The 17,905-nt window shown below is 45.7% G+C and overlaps 1 protein-coding gene across 6 annotated transcripts in view; it reads right to left on the bottom strand.

The window, feature by feature from the left end:
* Nucleotides 1-17,905, bottom strand: part of GDPD5 (glycerophosphodiester phosphodiesterase domain containing 5) — a 129,675-nt gene that overhangs the window by 20,251 nt on the left and 91,519 nt on the right. For all 6 annotated transcript variants that reach the window (XM_085536682.1, XM_015852598.3, XM_015852602.3 and 3 more), the window contains 6 exons: nucleotides 16,070-16,173; nucleotides 13,687-13,780; nucleotides 12,683-12,742; nucleotides 10,317-10,415; nucleotides 9,587-9,680; nucleotides 7,345-7,490 (listed from right to left, as the gene is read on the bottom strand). In XM_085536682.1, coding sequence (XP_085392808.1) covers nucleotides 7,345-7,490; nucleotides 9,587-9,680; nucleotides 10,317-10,415; nucleotides 12,683-12,742; nucleotides 13,687-13,780; nucleotides 16,070-16,173 — 597 coding nt within the window. The remainder of the gene's footprint in view (nucleotides 1-7,344; nucleotides 7,491-9,586; nucleotides 9,681-10,316; nucleotides 10,416-12,682; nucleotides 12,743-13,686; nucleotides 13,781-16,069; nucleotides 16,174-17,905) is intronic.

The raw sequence follows: 17,905 nt of genomic DNA, 5'->3' as shown, positions 1-17,905 counted from the left end.
AAAGACTCAAATGTTGGTTCAAATTCATCCCTGTAAAATGGAGCAGATGGCAGCAGAATTAGGCTTTGTTAAAAACAGTACAGGACAAGAATTAATGCTTTGTTTCTCTACAAAATCAGTACAGTTAAACCCAAAATGCCCATAAACTGACAGAGCAGGAAAAGAATCCAGACAGCTACAGAGAGAACCTGACAAGCTGCACTGAAACACCACAGCATCAAAATAAAGCCATTCTGAAAAATCATTTTCTTATTCTCCAGTTCTGCTGTCAGGTTTAGTGCACCTCTAGCATCCTCTTCTTCCACTCACCTCATAAGTAACAGTAATTTCCATCAGGAGACAATAAGCATTCACAAGCCATGATTTTCAATGGTTGCTTAGGGATTAGGAAGAGGAATAAGTTTAAGAGCAAAGACCTAAAGGCACCAAGCAAGCAACACATACAATAAACTTTGCATATTTAAGGCATCTGCCCAGAGAGGCTGTGGATGCCCCGTCCATCCCTGGAGGTGTTCAAGGCCAGCTTGGATGGGGCCCTGGGCAGCCTGGGCTGGTATCAATGTGGAGGTTGGTGGCCCTGCCTGTGGTGGGGGGTTGGAGCTTCATGATCCTTGAGGTCCCTTCCAACCTGAGCCATTCTGTGATTCTATGATCTTTAAGACACCTTTGTTTTCTTATTAACTGACCAATTTGAATGCTGTTCGTTCAGCAAAATCAACATTGAGGTGCATCCTCTTCCCCCAGCAAAGCTCCCACTCAATGCCTGGCTTGTCTAATCAAGAGCCAACCTCCCACCATGTCCTCTCACCCAGCCCTGTGCTGGGTCACGCAAGGTCAGACCAAAAGAGCCTTTTGTATGAGATGCACGATGCCCAGAGCTGTCACCAGGGAGCAGCAGCTCCATGAGGATCCCAACCTCAGCTCCTCAGCTTTCAGCATCTCGTGTTTCTTCTCCAAGTAGCTCAGGTTTCCTGAGGGTGAGCACTGCAAGGCGATCCGCCACTCGGTGCTGGGCAGCACTCAGTATTTGCTTTCAGAGGCTGCAGGGGTTGCAAGGAAATAAAGCAGGTAGTGTTTAAACCAGAGACTAGAAACTCAAGGGCAATGCGAGACCACCAGCCCAAGTCAGGAAGGGTTGGTGGCTGGATGCAGCATAAATCCCAGCTCAATAGATGACACCAAGCTGCAATTGGACCCATGTCCCTACAGGCAGCCTCACCAGGGATGCAAATGTAGCAGAAATAGAAAACAAAATGAGCTGAGTCGTAAATCATCTCTTGGGCAAAGGAGGACTGGAAAAGGCAGCCTGGACTACCTCCACTAAGCAATCGATGTAAAACCCTTCAGCAAGGGTAGGACAAAGATGAAGGGCACTGCTGTTACCCACCTGTGCAATTAAGAGCTCACACTGCATGAAGTGGGGCTAAAGGAGGGCAAAGAATCCCAGCCAGAACTGCAGTATCCCTCTGTAGAGACGGGGAAGGACGGACAAGTTCTCTTCCATCAGCTAGACTGGAGAAAAATGAGTTCAGACAGAACCAAAGACCGCACAGGGAGGTAAAAAATGAAAGCCACATAGGAAAACCATCTGGAAATGGGATTTTAGGATTTCAGCCTGTCAGAAGGGAAAGATTTGGCCATATAAAGACAGCGGTGATGCTCGTGCACCTCAGTGGAAGTGCTGTAATAACAGACTGCACTGAGATTGAGTTTCAAAACAGTATGCCACGACGGTCCCATCCTCAGCACTAAGAGATACCACTGAGCCTAACCACAACTGAGACAAGATCCCAGGCCCAGGAGTGGAATATTTCACTGCCGCATCATCTTCAGTCCCTATACAGGTTGCAGGCCAAGCTTTGCTCTTCAGGGATGAAACTGAACCCCATCTAAGTGGCAAAAATAGAAGGCACATCTATGCCTTTCCAAAGAGCTCAACCTCCAGAAACTAAGAAGTTAAACAAACTCACCAGGTCTCCACGCAGGTCTATGATGGAATTGGACATGATGATCCTTATGGATCCCTTCCAACTCTGGATATTCTATGATCCTACGATGCTATTTCAGCTTTGCAGAGGAAGCACTATTTTGAAAAACATTCCAAAAACAGACTGACACTTCAGTTCTGACCATCAAAACGCACTCTTAGGAGCTATAATGTCATCTTAGTCACTACCTCTAGAAGTGATGAGCATCACCCTGAAGAGCATCACAGATGGGTGAACATCCCTGGCTGCCCTGATCCAGCACAGACATCAGCAGAGGCGTTCTCTGCAGTGCTGTGCCCCACCACGGTGTCATGTCCCATCAATGCAAGTAATTGCATCTCCAAATGAGTCCATCACTGATGTGGAAAGCTGTCCTTCTGGTCCTTCTAACCTTTCCAGCTGATTCTAGCCTCAAGGAGACTGAATGAGCCACTCACATCAATCAACCCAGCAGAGTTCAACTAGAAGCCAAGGCGGCAAACTTATATCTGTCCCCTAAAATCAAATATTGCTTGTACATAGAATGGCTTCTGTTGGAAGGGACCTCAAGGATCATAAAGCTCCAACCCCCAAGCTCCTCTTTGGAAACAGAACCTCTCTGTACAGTGTGAGCTTGTGAATAGGGAAAATCAGAGTAAAGTTGCAAGCTTACTGTTTTACAGCAAAACGACAATAACTAAATAAACACATAATCCTGCTTGTATTACCCCCCCGTCTCTGTCCACTTTATCTGATGACCTTCCTGCTTAATGCAATACCATCAAGCAAATCATATCTAAACCCAAATCCAGGTTTAGAGCAATCCAACGCAACTGGACACAATCTGTTGATTAAGAAGTCATCACTGTGATGAAGGAAGCAATTACGGCAGCCCCAAGCCCACTCTACCAACCATGCCAGCATCCACTGAAGGCCACAGACAGTCCCCCGTCCAGTTTCTAACAGCTGTTCCTCCTCTGCCCTTGGTTTGATAGGATCAAACCCCTGTAAGAATCAGCCTCCTATGCAGATTTCTCCTGCTAGTGAAGACACAGCAAGTTATCTCAAGAAAAATGCCCATGAATGAACTCACTTAGACCATTTCTGTGCAAATTCTTTCAAATGGAGCATTGAAGTCAAGAGCTCTGGACCTTCCTTAATGAATACTGTGAAAGTGCACAGCCAGCTGGACATCGCTACACTGCTTTCCTTCTAATTAGCCGTATCACTGCATCAATTGCATGTTAGGGAGGCTAATGATGAAGCTTGCACAGAAGAAGCAAATTTGTTCCTAACCCTAATTGCAGCCACAAGAAGCTTCAAGGATTTTTCTCATCCATAAGCATCATCTTAAAATTAGGCTTGAGTTCTCTCATTTCCTCGTGAGCCAATAATTGGGCTTAAAACACAGGGTGATGAGGGCAATACCTGAGAATTGGAGTTTTCCTTCCCATGAATCACAGAACTGTAGGGGTGGGAAGGGACCTCTAGAGATCATCGAGTTCAACCCCCAGAGAAGATGTGCACAGAGATATGATTTAGCAGAGGGTTGTTAGAGTTATGGTACTATTGTTAGGCTGTGGTTGGACTTGATCTTCGAGGTCTTTTCCAACCTGGGTAGTTCTATGATTCTATGTCCTTTGGATGTTCTCTCTGTGGGGCTTAGGCTGGGATCTGTCAGTACTTTTACCTTCATTATTAAGGTCACACTATGCCACTATGAGGCAATAGCAACCACTGTACTAACAAAAACAAGCATATTTAATCCTCAGTAATTCAAGGTATTTTACAAAGCACCTGCATCTAACACTTCTAGAAAATGCTCTGCTAGATGGAAAAGAAGTGAGAAGGTGCAAAGAAATAACATTGCCTTGGAGAGCATGATAGAATTTTAAGCAAAAAACCATTAGAGATTTAATGAGAAAGCACATGAGATCTCGTTTTCAGTGTATCACATGCAAAAGTCAAACCCTGATTTAACTAAAGATCGCCTTTGTAAAGACTGGTTCCAGTGAACACAAGGCCCTTCTGGGGTCTGACAGAAGATGTGACTTGTGTTTGCTGCTATAAATCAAACCTCTGGACTGGTTACCTGGTCATATCTTTAATAGTTAGGGGTAAATAAAAAGTAACAGAAAGAAGTCACCAGGTCTTCACTAGCTGAAGGCTCTCCAATAAGCCACAGTCCCAACCAAAAGTCTTCACTACTGGTTTTATCAATACTGCCCCCTTTAACACCCCAAAAGGTGAATCATGATCACAGAACCACCAAGGTTGGGAAAGACCTCCATGCTCATCCAGTCCAACCATCCACCTATCACCAATATTTCCTCGCTAAACCATGTCTCTCAGTACAACATTTGCACACTTCTTGAACACCTCAATGGACGATGACTCAAACACTGGCTCCACAAAGAGCTTCATCCCACTAATGGGTACTTTTCCACCCCAAACGTCTGCAAAGCCCATGAGTCAGCGCTGTGCATGGCATGGAGGCATTGCCAAGGAGAGCTCAACAGCATGCAAACCCCATGTGCTCTGTGACACACAGATGTTGGGATGGTGGTGTTGAAACATGCTGAGAGCCAGTTGTCTGGGTGGGTTGCCAAAAGGTTCATTTCAATGCTATTTGTAGCCTCCAGCTCTGAAATTAGGAGCCGTTCTCATCTCTGACATTCTGGGATTGGTTCCACAGCTTTGGGGAAGCTTTTTAGCCCTGTGGGGCTTTTTGTTTATTATTTTTAGTGCCACTTTTTAATGTATTTTAAGAAGCACCAGCACCTTTCTGGTCCCTACAGCAGCAGGTGAATTTTTAGGCTTCATGCATTTCCTAAAGCTGAAATGTTGAGTATCCCAACTTCTTTGGCTTTATTTAAGTTGGACCTTTATGATCCTTGAAGTCACTTTCAACCCAAGCCATTGATTCGATGACTCTTTGGGTGGTTTACTTGCGATCTATGGTCAAAGATCACGATGAGCCTAATTTTTCTCATGAGGAATGTATACTGAGGGCTGAAGCTAAAAGCAACTAGAACTCAATATCATGGAGAGCACCTTCTTCAGATCTCAAACCAAAGCACAACCTTTTTCAGCTCTAAGCACCCCATGAGGGAAGGAATCTGGGATAAGACTTTAAAGAAGCAAATGGCAACTGAAACTCGTGTCTAGTTGGATTCAATTACTCTCATCTCCTGTCCAATGACTCTCATATCCACCAGGACAACAGCCCTTCAAACTGACAGACACTGAAGCCTGGAGTCCTCGAAGCCTCACACACAACTGCTGTTATGCTGATGCACTCCTGGGAGTCCAGATGGAAAGAAAGATGTTGAAGAGTTAACTTACACAGAGCCTTTGAAAAGAAGACAATTGATTAACACTAAGAGAAAGGGTTTTTTGATAGCACCCTGATAGGACAAGACATTTAGCACAATACGACGCAGACACGACTGGATGATATTTAGGCCAGGGAAATGAGGAGTTATGCAGAAGAGCATTTCCAGATATAAATTAAAGAGCATTCCTCAAGAGGAACAGAGGAACCACACATCAGGGTTTTTTTTTGTCCAAGAAAAGGCTTAATTTCCCCCTTTTTTTCCCCCTTGATAACCATATGGTATCAACCCCAATAAATCTGTAATCTCAGGACAGCAAGCATCCTCATCCCATAGATCTCCCGTGCAAGTTCTCATCAGAACAGCTCTAAGCTATTTGTGCCTTTCTAGCATAAGAACACTGGTCATGTAAATGCAGCATTACTGACCCAATCCTGCCAGACTGGTGAAACAAGCAGTTGTCGGGCTCTATCAGAGAGCCTGTTTGTCTGCACAACTCACAAATCACATTTGTCTTGCTTCAGGAGATCTGAAAGAAGATTTGCAGCGCTGTTTATCATCTTCAGTCCCACTAGATCCAGCATCACCTCAGGATCCAAACTCCCAGGCTCTGAAGGCTTTTGATCTGGGTACTGCCCAAGGGAGGATGTATATGTCCTACAACCTGGTCTCCACATTCTTCTCTCAGCTGTTTCCTTCTCTCCAACTCTGCTAGGATCCATCTCTCCAAATTAAACCTACATACAGTTGGGTTCAACAGCAAAAGTGTACTAAGTAGCCCTAAGAAAACATGATCCAATTAGCAGAAATGCCTTTTGGCAAGGCTTCAAAATCACGGCTGCTCAAGCATACTTGACATTGCACAACCTTAGGACTTGCACTGTATGTGAGATGAAGCTTTCCAGACTCAGGATGTCATTAATTGGAACAAGTTGCTCAGGAAACAGTAGAGTCACCGTCCCTGGAGTTATTCCAGAACTGTGGAGATGTGGCACTGAGGGACATGGTCAGTGGGCATGGTGGGGGGTGGTCTGGGATCAGACTTGATGATCTTAGTGCTCTTTTCCAACCTTAATATTCCTATGATTTTATATAGTGAAAGCTGGGCAATCCTAGACATGAGCACAGACTGGCAGAGGAATACCTTGAGAGCAGCCCTGTAGAGAAGGATGAGGGGCTTCTGATGGACAAAAAGAAGAACATGAGTCAGCAGTGTGTGGTCACAGCCCATAAAGCCATCAGTCCCCCAGGCTGCACCAACAGAGGGGTGGCAGAGGGCAGGGAAGGGATCGTTCCCTTCTGCTCCACTCTGGTGACAGAAAGCCAAAGCCAGCTCATTCTATCAGGGAAATGATGAAGGGAAGAACTGCGCTGAACAACTCTTGTGTCATTTCTTAAAGAAATAATTAAAATGAAAGAGAACTGAAACAAAATACTTTGGGGTTGTAGGAGGCGTTAATCTCTCTTAGTGCTCGCTCTTGCACTTGGAGAAGAGCTCAAGCACACTCCAGCCTGACAAATACATTTTGACAACCGATAGAGATGTTTTCTTCTTTGAATGTAAGCAAAAATGTTAGTTGGGTGCCTACAATAACACATTTCCAGGGCCAGTGTCTACACTGCAGTGTGCCATCTTGTTAGAAGGTCAATTAAGGTTGACATGGGTCAATTAAGGTTAAGGTGACATGCAGGTACATCTGTGAAACAGATCCAAAAGCACCCAGACTGTAGATTCAGATCCATGTATCCAAATACAACAGGACACCATTATCTACACCAGGGCTGTGACCAAACCAACAAGTCCCATCTTTAGTCCAGGCACATCCAGAAACCTTGGAGGAAAAGGGACTCATCACTATGATTTCAAGGTCTACCCAGAGGCAGATGACAGGAACATTTCATCACCTTGCTCTGTTTTGTGATCCCAAACCATTTGCCATATATATTCTCCAGGGAATAACCTGGAGACCATTAGACCCAGTACTATCCCATAGGTAAGCAGAAGAGTCGGACACCACAGCAGTGAATGTGAAGCTACTCACCATCGGTGCTCCACGGTGACCTATGATGGCTGGCTTTGGTCCCAGAGCCTTCTTCTCCATTATGCAAGGGGATGAGATGGTGAGGGGGACGAGGTAAAGTGCAACTACGACCGCGAGGTATGCAGTGATCATCAGCATCTGAGAAGCTGGGGGTGGGAAAGAGAGAAAGGGGGTAAAAATGTTGGTCAAACTCCTCATACCGCAAAGGAAAAGTCAAGTGACCTTCCCTCCTCCTTCAGAGCAGAGGCTGCTCTACTGCCATTGCCCCCAGCACAACAGCAGATGTCCTTATTTAGGAAAAAACATTCTATTAAACAGATCTGTTGGAGCTACTCAAGGCACAGAATCATAGAAGTCCTTAGTGAGGTAACCCTGGAACTCACAAGGCAAATATTTGCAATAAATACAAGATGGAGAAAGCAAAGTTTAGAGGAAGGTCAGAACTATCCAGCCACGGTTTTGGACATGATTGATCTGGTGTTATGGTTTTTGAATCCAGCATCCAACAGCCTCATTCAAGCGCCAGAAAGTAACACCAGTAACTTTTCCAGTCTATTTCTCCTCCTCTCTCTGGAAGAGTTGTCAGACATCCATAGAGCACTCAAGGAACCAAAGGGCTTCTTGCTAAATGAGTTCATGCTATGTCCTGCACCACAAAGGTATGGCATCATGATGTTGTGTATTATGTGGAGTCCAAACCACCAGGAGTGGCTGGGAGGTGATCCCAGCCCAATGCTCATTTACCCTATGAACATCACTAATCAGGCTTCTAGGGACTAAGCAGCTCAGATTCAGAGAATAAACTTTTATCTTTTAGTTAGTGGTCTACATCTACAAGGAAAGGATGCCTCAATACATGGGTCATGGACAGTGTTAAAATGGATTGGAAAACTACAGCCAGCCACGCATACAGGGCAACTGGAAAGATGCAAAAAACAAAACAAAACAAGTATGGAAAATACAAGCAAAGTTCATGTTGTTAAGTTTGCAGTTGGAGGGTCTGTTTGGAAGGAAGCCTAATGGTGACCACCCCAGCTAAGCAAACAGGATCAGTCTCCCACTATGCAATGTAGAAGGGTCAATACAACCTTCACATGCAACCTTCTTCCTACACTCCCCCTGTTCTTATTGACCACACCAAAGAGGCCTGAGCTCTCAGGGCATGTTTCTCACTTTTCCCTTTGCTTCTCAAGGCTTCCAGGGCTGCTCTGAACTCACTGTTTTCTGTCTGATCTCAGAAACAGGCTTTGAAAACAAGATACTGTTTTTTTTTACATTACTGGAGTCGTTCAAGAAACTTCTATTCTGCAGGTCTAGAAAACAGAGCACAGAAGATTAAAGAAAGTGCCAATTTACTCAGGAAAAAGAAGGCAGGTATTGAAGAGTATCAGACACCTCAAAGAAAGAACAAGAACAAGACTGTACAATGACTGCAGGTGCACCAGTACTTTCTGTTTTCGAGTGGAATACAATTTTCCCATCATAAGGGACTGCACGTTCTCACAGAGATTTCATTTTTTAAACAGAAAAGGTAAAGAAGGAACACATTATTTCCCAAGAAAACACAAAGAAAGAGTTTGGACTTGGGAGAACCCATGGCAATGAGATGCACACAACCTGTTTCAGTGGATAGGACCATCAGGCAGAAGAACTGGGTTAAGTGTGTCCTTCACTTCCATGTTCCCTTAGAGACCTTCGACGCTGTCTCAATGTGCATTTTGGAAGCATCTAAGCACTGGGGTCAGATCCCTGCTGAACCCTCTAATGTATCACAAGCAACAAGTCCAGGAAGGCTTTCAAGAGATAGGTTCACCTAGAAATGCATGTGAACAAGACCCAGGTTGCTGGGAGAAAGGCTTATAAGAGAAGAACACTGTGTGTTAGCTGCGGAGGATGCAACTTTCTAATGCAGATTAGAGGAAGTCCAAATGCTTTTATTCATCACATCATTGAAAACAGCCCTTTCGCCTCCAGTTCTGCTGTGGCTCCAACAACAAAGTGTCATCCATGGGATCTGGGTGTATCCACAGCCCAGGAGCTCCCCTGCCAGCCAGGTTTTGACAGAACATTCTACCTCCCTAGACCAGCTGAGCCTCCACATCCCCATGAAGGAGCTTGGAGGGCTCAGCCCTGGCTTCTGCTGGAAGAATCCAACCACGTGGCAGCAACCTGCGGCCCCTGCCCTCCCCACAAAGACAATAGTGTTCCACAGAGCAACAGAGGATGCCCAGATGATACTCACTGGCTTTCTCCATCCGTGCAAACTGCCCTGCTATCAACCACGACAAGGCTGTGACTGCTGCAAGTGCTCCTATGTGCAGGAAAGGGGCTGTGGCCTGCAGGACATGAGAACAGGAGAGAAAAAAGTGATTAAACAGTCCAGCACCCTCCAAGCTCACTCATCTTGTAGGATCCACAGGGCATTCGGTGATTCCATTTTGAGTTGAATTTCACAGCATTCCTGCTTAAGGCTCCTGAATCTCCTTTAGCCATCTCTGCTAAACCCTACTGCCACCTTCGGCACTCAGACCATTGCAAAAGGAAAGCAGGAAAGCTCTAACCCCCTTCCAATAACATGTACTTGACAATGGCCTCCTTAGATACCATGCAATTTTAGGTAAGGCTCTTGGTGCCACTGACTCTTCCTGTGGTCCAGTTGAACACATTGGACCAGACATCACCATGATGCAACACCAGGAGAGAAAGTTTAAGACTCTGAGTCATGCTCCTGTTCTCCAGTGTCTGCCTATATCTTTAGAAAGCAAGGAAAAGGGAAGCACTTCTGAGAAATATTAGTCACTTGCATGAATGCTATTTCTTTTCCTTCCCAGATTTGCGTATTACCAAATATTCACCAGTAATCAACAGCAGAACCTCTCAAGCCTTTGAGTTCAAATGGAAGAGCCCAAGATATGGAAATAGAGTGACTGCTTCTTCGCCCACCTAGGGAATCATGCCCATGGACAACGTACCTGCAGTGAAATAAACACCATCTCCCATTCGTCGTCCCAGAGCTGTGCTATCGATGACATTGTCACCACGGTGGTTATCAGGGTCGTCATCAAGCCAATCTGCAGTGAACAGAGTGGAACCTTTGTACTGTTGTTGCATTAGTTTTTACAGATTGGGAAGTGGACAGAACAAAGCTTGAGTATGTAATAAATGGTCTAAACCAATTAGCTTTAGGACTCAGAAGGAGAGGGATTGGGTTTGTGTGCTGTCCCAACATTATCTCCCCTTTCCCACCACTGGGGATACAGCACAGAGCCCAGTAGGACACATCTCACAGATGGATGAAATCCCACTTTCTTCACACAGAGGTCAACTATGTGAAAGGAACAGGAGATCTGCCCTGCCAACAAATAGCTGAGTAGAGATTGGGTTCAGCCATGCAACTTCAAGCAATGATCCCAGAATCTCGTGGCCCTTCTACAATGTACTGTGGTAGGTTGGTGAGCTTCACCCAGCTCGCCCTCCATCACTTCTCTTTAGACATAAACCTTAGATAAACCCAACAGATGGTGAAATTGCCCTTCAGTAAAGGGTGAACATACGTGCATCCCCATCATAAACAGTCATCTCTGAGATGGGTCAGCACAGCTCTGTGCATGGATATGATTGCGCTTGAAATGGCAACAGCTGTGTGGCCAGCATTCAAACTGTGTTCACAGAGTGGTGAAAACAGATATTGTAGAACAAGAAGAGGCTCCAGGTGACACATTGGCAGAGCAGGATGAGACCCAGTCCATTGCCCACCTGCCCCAGCCCAGCCCACTCCCCATCTCCAAGTGTAAGCAATCAGAAGCTTGAGTGGAGCAGTCCAAAAGGAAACGTCACTTCCACTCTGAAGGTAAAAAGTCCAAACCATCAAAACCTGCCATAGAAATAACTTCAATTTAAAGATCTGAAAGACTACACGTGGGCTGTCTAGCAAAAACCAGTTTGCCATCCTCCGCCTCTCTGTCTGCTATCTCAGGCTCTGCTGTGCTGCACTCCTGCTGGATTCAAAGGATGCTGCTGCTGCCCTGATCTCATGTACTGTCTGCACCTGAAATCAATGCAGGAGACAAGCTGATCCTTAGCAATGAATTGGTCATCTAGGATGACCTGGATCTCTCCAGACTGATTTCAGATTTTCTTAATAGCTTATAAAAACTCTACATCCCCAACATCTGCACATAAGGACAGGATCCCTCCTCTACTTCAGCCCTTGGTCACCCCCAGCTCTCCATAGAAACAGGTAGAATCATTTCTAGGAGAAAACTGGAAGAAACAGTGCAGTTTGCCCATATCAGTCTTTTTGTGTGCTTTAACCCATATTTGAAGGTAACTCAGGATGGCTGCAGAGAGCATGATAACTTATTGCAGCCTCTTATCTCTCCCTTCCTGGAAAGCTGAGGGAGGTGTGAGGAAGGGCAGACAGAGACAGAACAACCTGTCTGAGCAGCAGTGGGCTTTCCTTGGAAGAAGGGGAAGGCAGGGTGGGTTTCTGCCTGCAAGGAGAACTGACTGATCTCCAACACATTCCTCTTCAGGACTCACTCATCCAAACCCACCAACCACCTGGAGTGCATCTGAAAATACCACCTTCCCCAAGGAACAAACGTATGTTAGACTCAAGGATCAACAGCTTGTTTTCCAGCAGCAGTCAGACGGCCTCTGCCCACTCGTTATGTTGCATCCTCTCCCCACCTTGAGGAAGAACCAATTCTGTCACTTCTAGACAAAAAAAACCTGAGGGGGAGGGGAGGTCTGTGCTCTGCCTTCAGGAGGTGCTGTGCATTGGCACATACAGGACTGGTCCCTTAATTACCTGTTAGTTAATTGCCAGTTAAAATACAATGCAGCCAAGCTGTTTCAGCACTGTCTCTGCTACCCTTCCTCTCCCTTTCTGTACTCCAAACATCAGGTCTGCATCTACTCTTGTATTTACTCTTGCATTGGTTTCTATGCAAGTAGGGCCCTCTTGGGGCTTCAGCAAGCCCCAGCCTCTACAATGTCAGCGTAAAGCTGGGGGTGCACATGTTCTCCCAAGGCTTTTCTCCCACCATTAACTTTAACCACATCCCAAACAGCTTCACATCTGCTCAGCCCCTCCTGCAGGGCTGGGCTCAGCACAGAGCAACGTGAGAGAGGTTCATAACAGAGGCTTTGACTGCCACTACTGTTAATTTACTCAGCCCTATGAGACAAGAGCTCAAGCACCACCGACATGTAAAGTCTGTGCTTTTTGAAGCCCCAACCTCCAGGACAGTGAGCATCCCATCCAGCATCTCATCCCTCACCTCATGTTTAATTGAGACCCCCACTCCCTTCCAAGCTGAAAAGAGCTGTTTACCTTGTGAAGCCAGTGTAGGTTCATTTGCTGTCCCACAGCTATGTGACATAGTGCTAGTATCTGGAAAGTAGAAAACAAAGAGTCAAACAATGGCATATCATGGCCTTTAAGTGTTTGCTCATAAAGGAACACACAAAAGGCCCCAGAAGACAACCAAAAAAGAGCATCCCATCAGGATGGGGATGGTCACAGAATCACAGCATGGCCCAGGTTGGAAGGGACCTCAAGGATCATGAAGCTCCAACCCCCCACCATATGCAGGACCACCAACCTCCACATTGATACCAGCCCAGGCTGCCCAGGGCCCCATCCAGGCTGGCCTTGAACACCTCCAGGGATGGACGGGGCACCCACAGCCTCTCTGGGCAGCTGTTCCAGCACCTCACCACTCTCTCCATAAACAGCCTCCCCCTGATATCCAACCTCAGTCTTCCCTCCTCCAACTTCAAACCGTTTCCCCTTGATCCACTTGAGAGCCAGGGATGTGGAAGAAGAGACTCTGTCCTCCAAGAAGCAGAGAGTTGGAGTGTGGTCCATAAGTGCACAGCTCCTAGAAAGTTGGTCTAGGTGACCTTTAAAGGTCCCTTCCAACTCAAATGATACTATGGGCAAGCTGAAGACTTGCTGCCTGCATGGGCACCCCATTAAACATGGAACCTCATCACACGCTAATGAGGGGATACAACTTGCTCTTGGGTTTCACTGACACACCAATATTAAACTTGGTCATACTAAGGGAAGCAAATATTGCTTTTCTCCTTAAGCCAACAGCACTGCCAGCATCAGGGTGTTTCTATTTGCACTTTATCACCCAAGGCTGAGGACTAGACATTTTTCACTTTCTATTTATTTCAGGCCACTTAAAGCCACGAGAGAGAAAGAGAAAAACAAAATCACTTCTGAAAGGAAAATTGCTCAGGTTATGAGAAGAGTGAGAAACTCATGCCCTCTAAAGAGAAAATAATGCACAAACCTTCGGCAAATGACACTTCTGTTATACTCACCAATAACACTGTAATGTACGTAAAGCCAGCAGCAGTTGTTACAAGTATTGGAATGGACCAGTCACTCCAGTATCCCATTCGGTTGTATAAAAACCTGAAAGATAAGTATGAAAGTAAGGGATTCAACACCACATCAAACTTCAGCACGATAAAGACAGAACTTTAGAACATTTATCCCCAAACCAGCTTCTCTCGTTCTTCTACCATGGGTGTCCAACAAATTGGCTTGGCTGGGCTGCACTGAGTGAAGAGAACCACAGACTCATTAAGGCTGGAAAAGAGCTCTAAGATCATCTATTTCAACCATCAACCTCACTCCACTATGCCCACTAACCCACGTCAAGAGGAACCAAAGAGGGATCGTTGTGGATCATATACATGAATAACAAAGCTTCTTTTATTATATATATATATTTATTAAAGTATTAAAAAAACGGCAACAAAAGCCTAAAACTAATGAATTGGACAAGTATGTGCCTCTATCACCACTCACACATATCACACTTAGCAGGTTTCCCAGCCCCATATTCCAGAGGGCAGCCTCAGCTCAGCAGCCCGCATCTCTGCTTTGCTTCCAGGGAGCCACAGTGGAACAAGAGCTTTATAAACAGGAGCACCAGGTGAAGCAGCCCATTATTCACAGTGGCAGCACTGTAAGAGACTGTCCCCTGTGCCTGCCAGTGGGTCTCAAATGTCAAATTTGCATTTAAATAGCAATACACTTCCCAGTAAAACTATCCTGGAGGTGGACTAGAAAGTCATTAAAGCACTCCAAAGCAAAGCCACAGCAGGACACCAGACAGACCCAGTCAAATTCCTCCTCCAGCCTAAAAGACTGTCCAGAAATGCAGAAGGAAATACAGCCCCAGGGAGCAGCATCCCCCTAAACAAAGACATCTCCTCCTCTCCATCCCAGCCTCCAAGAAGGAAGAGTGCATGCTTCCTTCTGTGCCACCCCTCACATTCCTGGGCAGCCAGGAGGAGTAAAAGAGACTTGAAATAAATTCATGTTATCGGATGCTTTTGCAAGTTTGTTCTGGGACCAACATCATTGCCCACAGACCCATCTGTGCGCCAACCAATGCTGCCGATGGCTAACATACGTCCAATCCTGTTTCCAATCAAAACAAGCAGAGATCCCCCCCCAAGAGCCGGTCCCAAAGCACCCAGGTCCCAGAGAACTAGAAGAGAGGCAGTCAAAACCCAGAAACCTTCTTGCAACTTCAAGAATTAAAACTTCTCCCAATGGATTTTTGGTAGAAAATAAAACCAAAACCAAAAAATGCAAACTATGTTGGTTTGCATTTGGGTTAACAACCTTTGTGCTGGTACCGAGAGAACAAAATGGCTACAGAATCATATAATGACAGAATGGCCTGGGTTGAAATGGACCCTAATGCTCCTCCAGTTCCAACCCCCTGCACTGTGCAGGGTCACCAACCAGCAGCCCAGGCTGCCCAGAGCCACATCCAGCCTGGCCTTGAATGCCTGCAGGGATGGGGCATCCACAGCCTCCTTGGGCAACCTGTTCCAGTGCGTCACCACCCTCTAGATAAAAAACCTCCTCCTAAAATGCAAACAAAACAAAAACCTAAAAGATCCCTGCAGCGCCACAGCTGCAAATGAGTATTTACAGTGTTCCCAGGGCTTCTGTTTGTTTGTTTCCTGCATGGTTTTACAGCTCTTTCCCAACTTTGGGCTAAGACAGATTTGCCTTCGCACTGTAGCAGACCAGAAATATTCCCATCCTGTTCTGAAGGTGTAAACTGAAAGAGGGAGCAACTGCAAAATAGCCTGAAAACTGAAGAAAGAATCAAGCTTTAAAATGCTGCTGAAATGTTATTTTTGACAAGAAGATGCTGTCAGAGCAGTCTGGTTAGAGCAGGTCCCAAGGTGCCGTATAAATGCTTCAGGATGCTGCTGGGATGGTAGGAGGAAGGATGACTTCCAGCACTGGCAGTACCCCCAAACTGCCCAGCACATCCCAATGGAAAGCTTGTTTACAGTTTCTTCCAGCACTGTGCAGTTTCCCATAAACCCTTTTCTGTTCCAGGCTGAATGCTTTTTCATTTGGACTTTGCAGGCTCAGCCGGCCACAGAAACCAACAAACTAAACCAAAAGGCTTCTGGACAACTTCAGCTCTGCTTTGTTTTCACAAGCTGTTTACAAGGCTGTACACCTGCCCCAAGCCCTGTCCCAGCAGAGAAACAGAGATGGGAGATGTGTTACCACCACCAATGCAGGCAGGAGGAGCACTCATCCTCACTCCCCATTGACCGTCATAAAAAGAGTCCACCAGAAGAACCTAAATTCATCCAACCTGGTTTGAAGCAGCTCTTAGAGGTGAGCAATGGGTGGATTTGCTGATGGGATGCTACTCACCAGTTGATTTCATTGTAGTCATTGTGAACTTCCCACCAGAAATAAAACCAGACCAGAGTCAGGAAGAAGGATGAGGTGAGGATCAGGAACCAGAGGCGCTCCCACTGTGGACAGAAAGAGAAATCACATTAATACTATTGCATCATCCCATCCCACATCGTTTAGAGGCTGTAGAGGTTGGATTGGATGGAGAAAGCAGACATCTCTAGATTTTAGTCATGTCAGACCAAACCTGGCTGCAAGAAGCTTTTGGGTCACTTCTAGGTTACAAACTTTGTGGGTCAAATGCTTGATACAACAGCCCTGAAAGCCTCGAGTCTTCTCAGATCTCACTCTTTCCACTTATTTCAACAGAAACCCAGGCAGGTGGGAGATCATAGAATCACAAAGGCTGGAAAAGCCCTCCAAGATCCCCAACCCCAACCCACTCCCATGCTATGCCCACTGACCACCTCCACAGTTCAGGACCACCCCCAAGCACGATGACCCTTCCATGGCAAGGACTCTACACAGTAAGTTGGGGAAAATACTGCTATAAAACATACAAATCACTCCTCTCCTTCCCTCACTGCACATCTGTAGATCCTGTAGAGCCAAACCATCCAACCACAGTATGTATTCCCACCACCACCACACATGTGAGTGTTCATCAAATAACACAGCAGAAGAGACCACAGCCACACCAGATGAAAGACATTTGAATCAGTGTTCAGTTTTGATAAGTGTTTTAAGTAGTAATAACCACCACGCCCCAAAACAGAAAAATAACCCCCCAAAAGCTTCTCAGTGCTCCCATTCCAAAGGCGTGGAACAACTGAAAGCTCCAAAGAGAGCGTGATGGAAAAGCAAAACAAATCAAAGGAAACTCTTTTGCTGCATCTCCCCAACACATACAGAGGATGCAGCACTATTTAGCAGCTGGAACCAGTGGAGCAGGGACACAGACAGGCTGAGGAAGATTGTTGTCATTTCCTACAAGATCTGTAGGAGGCTACATGAAATTCATCTGCACACAGAATCCCTCCTACAGGAATGACTTCATTTACTCAAGTTAGAACCCATTACTTTTTACAGTCTGATTGCACTCATCCTGTAAGACATCATAGAACCACAGAACATCTCGAGTTGGAAGGGGACACAGGGATGAGAGTCCACTCCTCACTGTGATACCATTCTTAAACTAAACAAATTTGTTAAATTAATACATTTACCATTAATACTATTTATTTTGCCTTTTTTTTCCCTCTTAGGACATATTCCTTTAGAGGATATTCCCTGGCTACAGCCAGAAAGCGACCCCTTGCCAAAACCAGCCATGTGCACAGCTGATGCCCATTTGTCTTGCACTATATTCACTGAAGAGTGATGGGATGAACATCTTGTGCTGCTCTCAAGATAAAAGAACAGATAATTTACTTACGCTTATCGAGCCCCTACATCACCAAATTGGCCACTACAGCCCCCGGATCAACACAGCATTGTGATCTGAGTAGGGTGTGATTTGGACACTGAAAAGAGGAGGAAAATGTAAAATCTTGCAGTTCAAATTGCTTGGGGTGATCAGAAGGGATGTTCATTGACATGTTTCCCTCTTCTTCGAGTATAAAAACATATTATTCTTCATTAAGCTGAATCCATCTGAATGTGGATCATCGTGGAATCAAAGAATCACCAAGGTTGGAAAAGATCTCCAATTACATCCCTGTCTGGGACATGGAGGCAAAACAACACACTGTATATTGACTCCCAGTGCATTCCTGAGACTCACCAAAATGCCGTGCAATGCTCAAACAAGAGCTAAGCTGCTCCCTACACCCCTCCCTTAGCATTCAGCTA

This window comes from Coturnix japonica, chromosome 1, assembly GCF_054131305.1.
Source record: "Coturnix japonica strain WE chromosome 1, WE-NBRP24, whole genome shotgun sequence".
In the NCBI taxonomy this organism is placed as follows: Eukaryota; Metazoa; Chordata; class Aves; order Galliformes; family Phasianidae; genus Coturnix; species Coturnix japonica.
The sequence above is the reverse complement of the archived record's forward strand: the minus strand, read 5'-3'. Positions and strand labels throughout refer to the sequence as shown.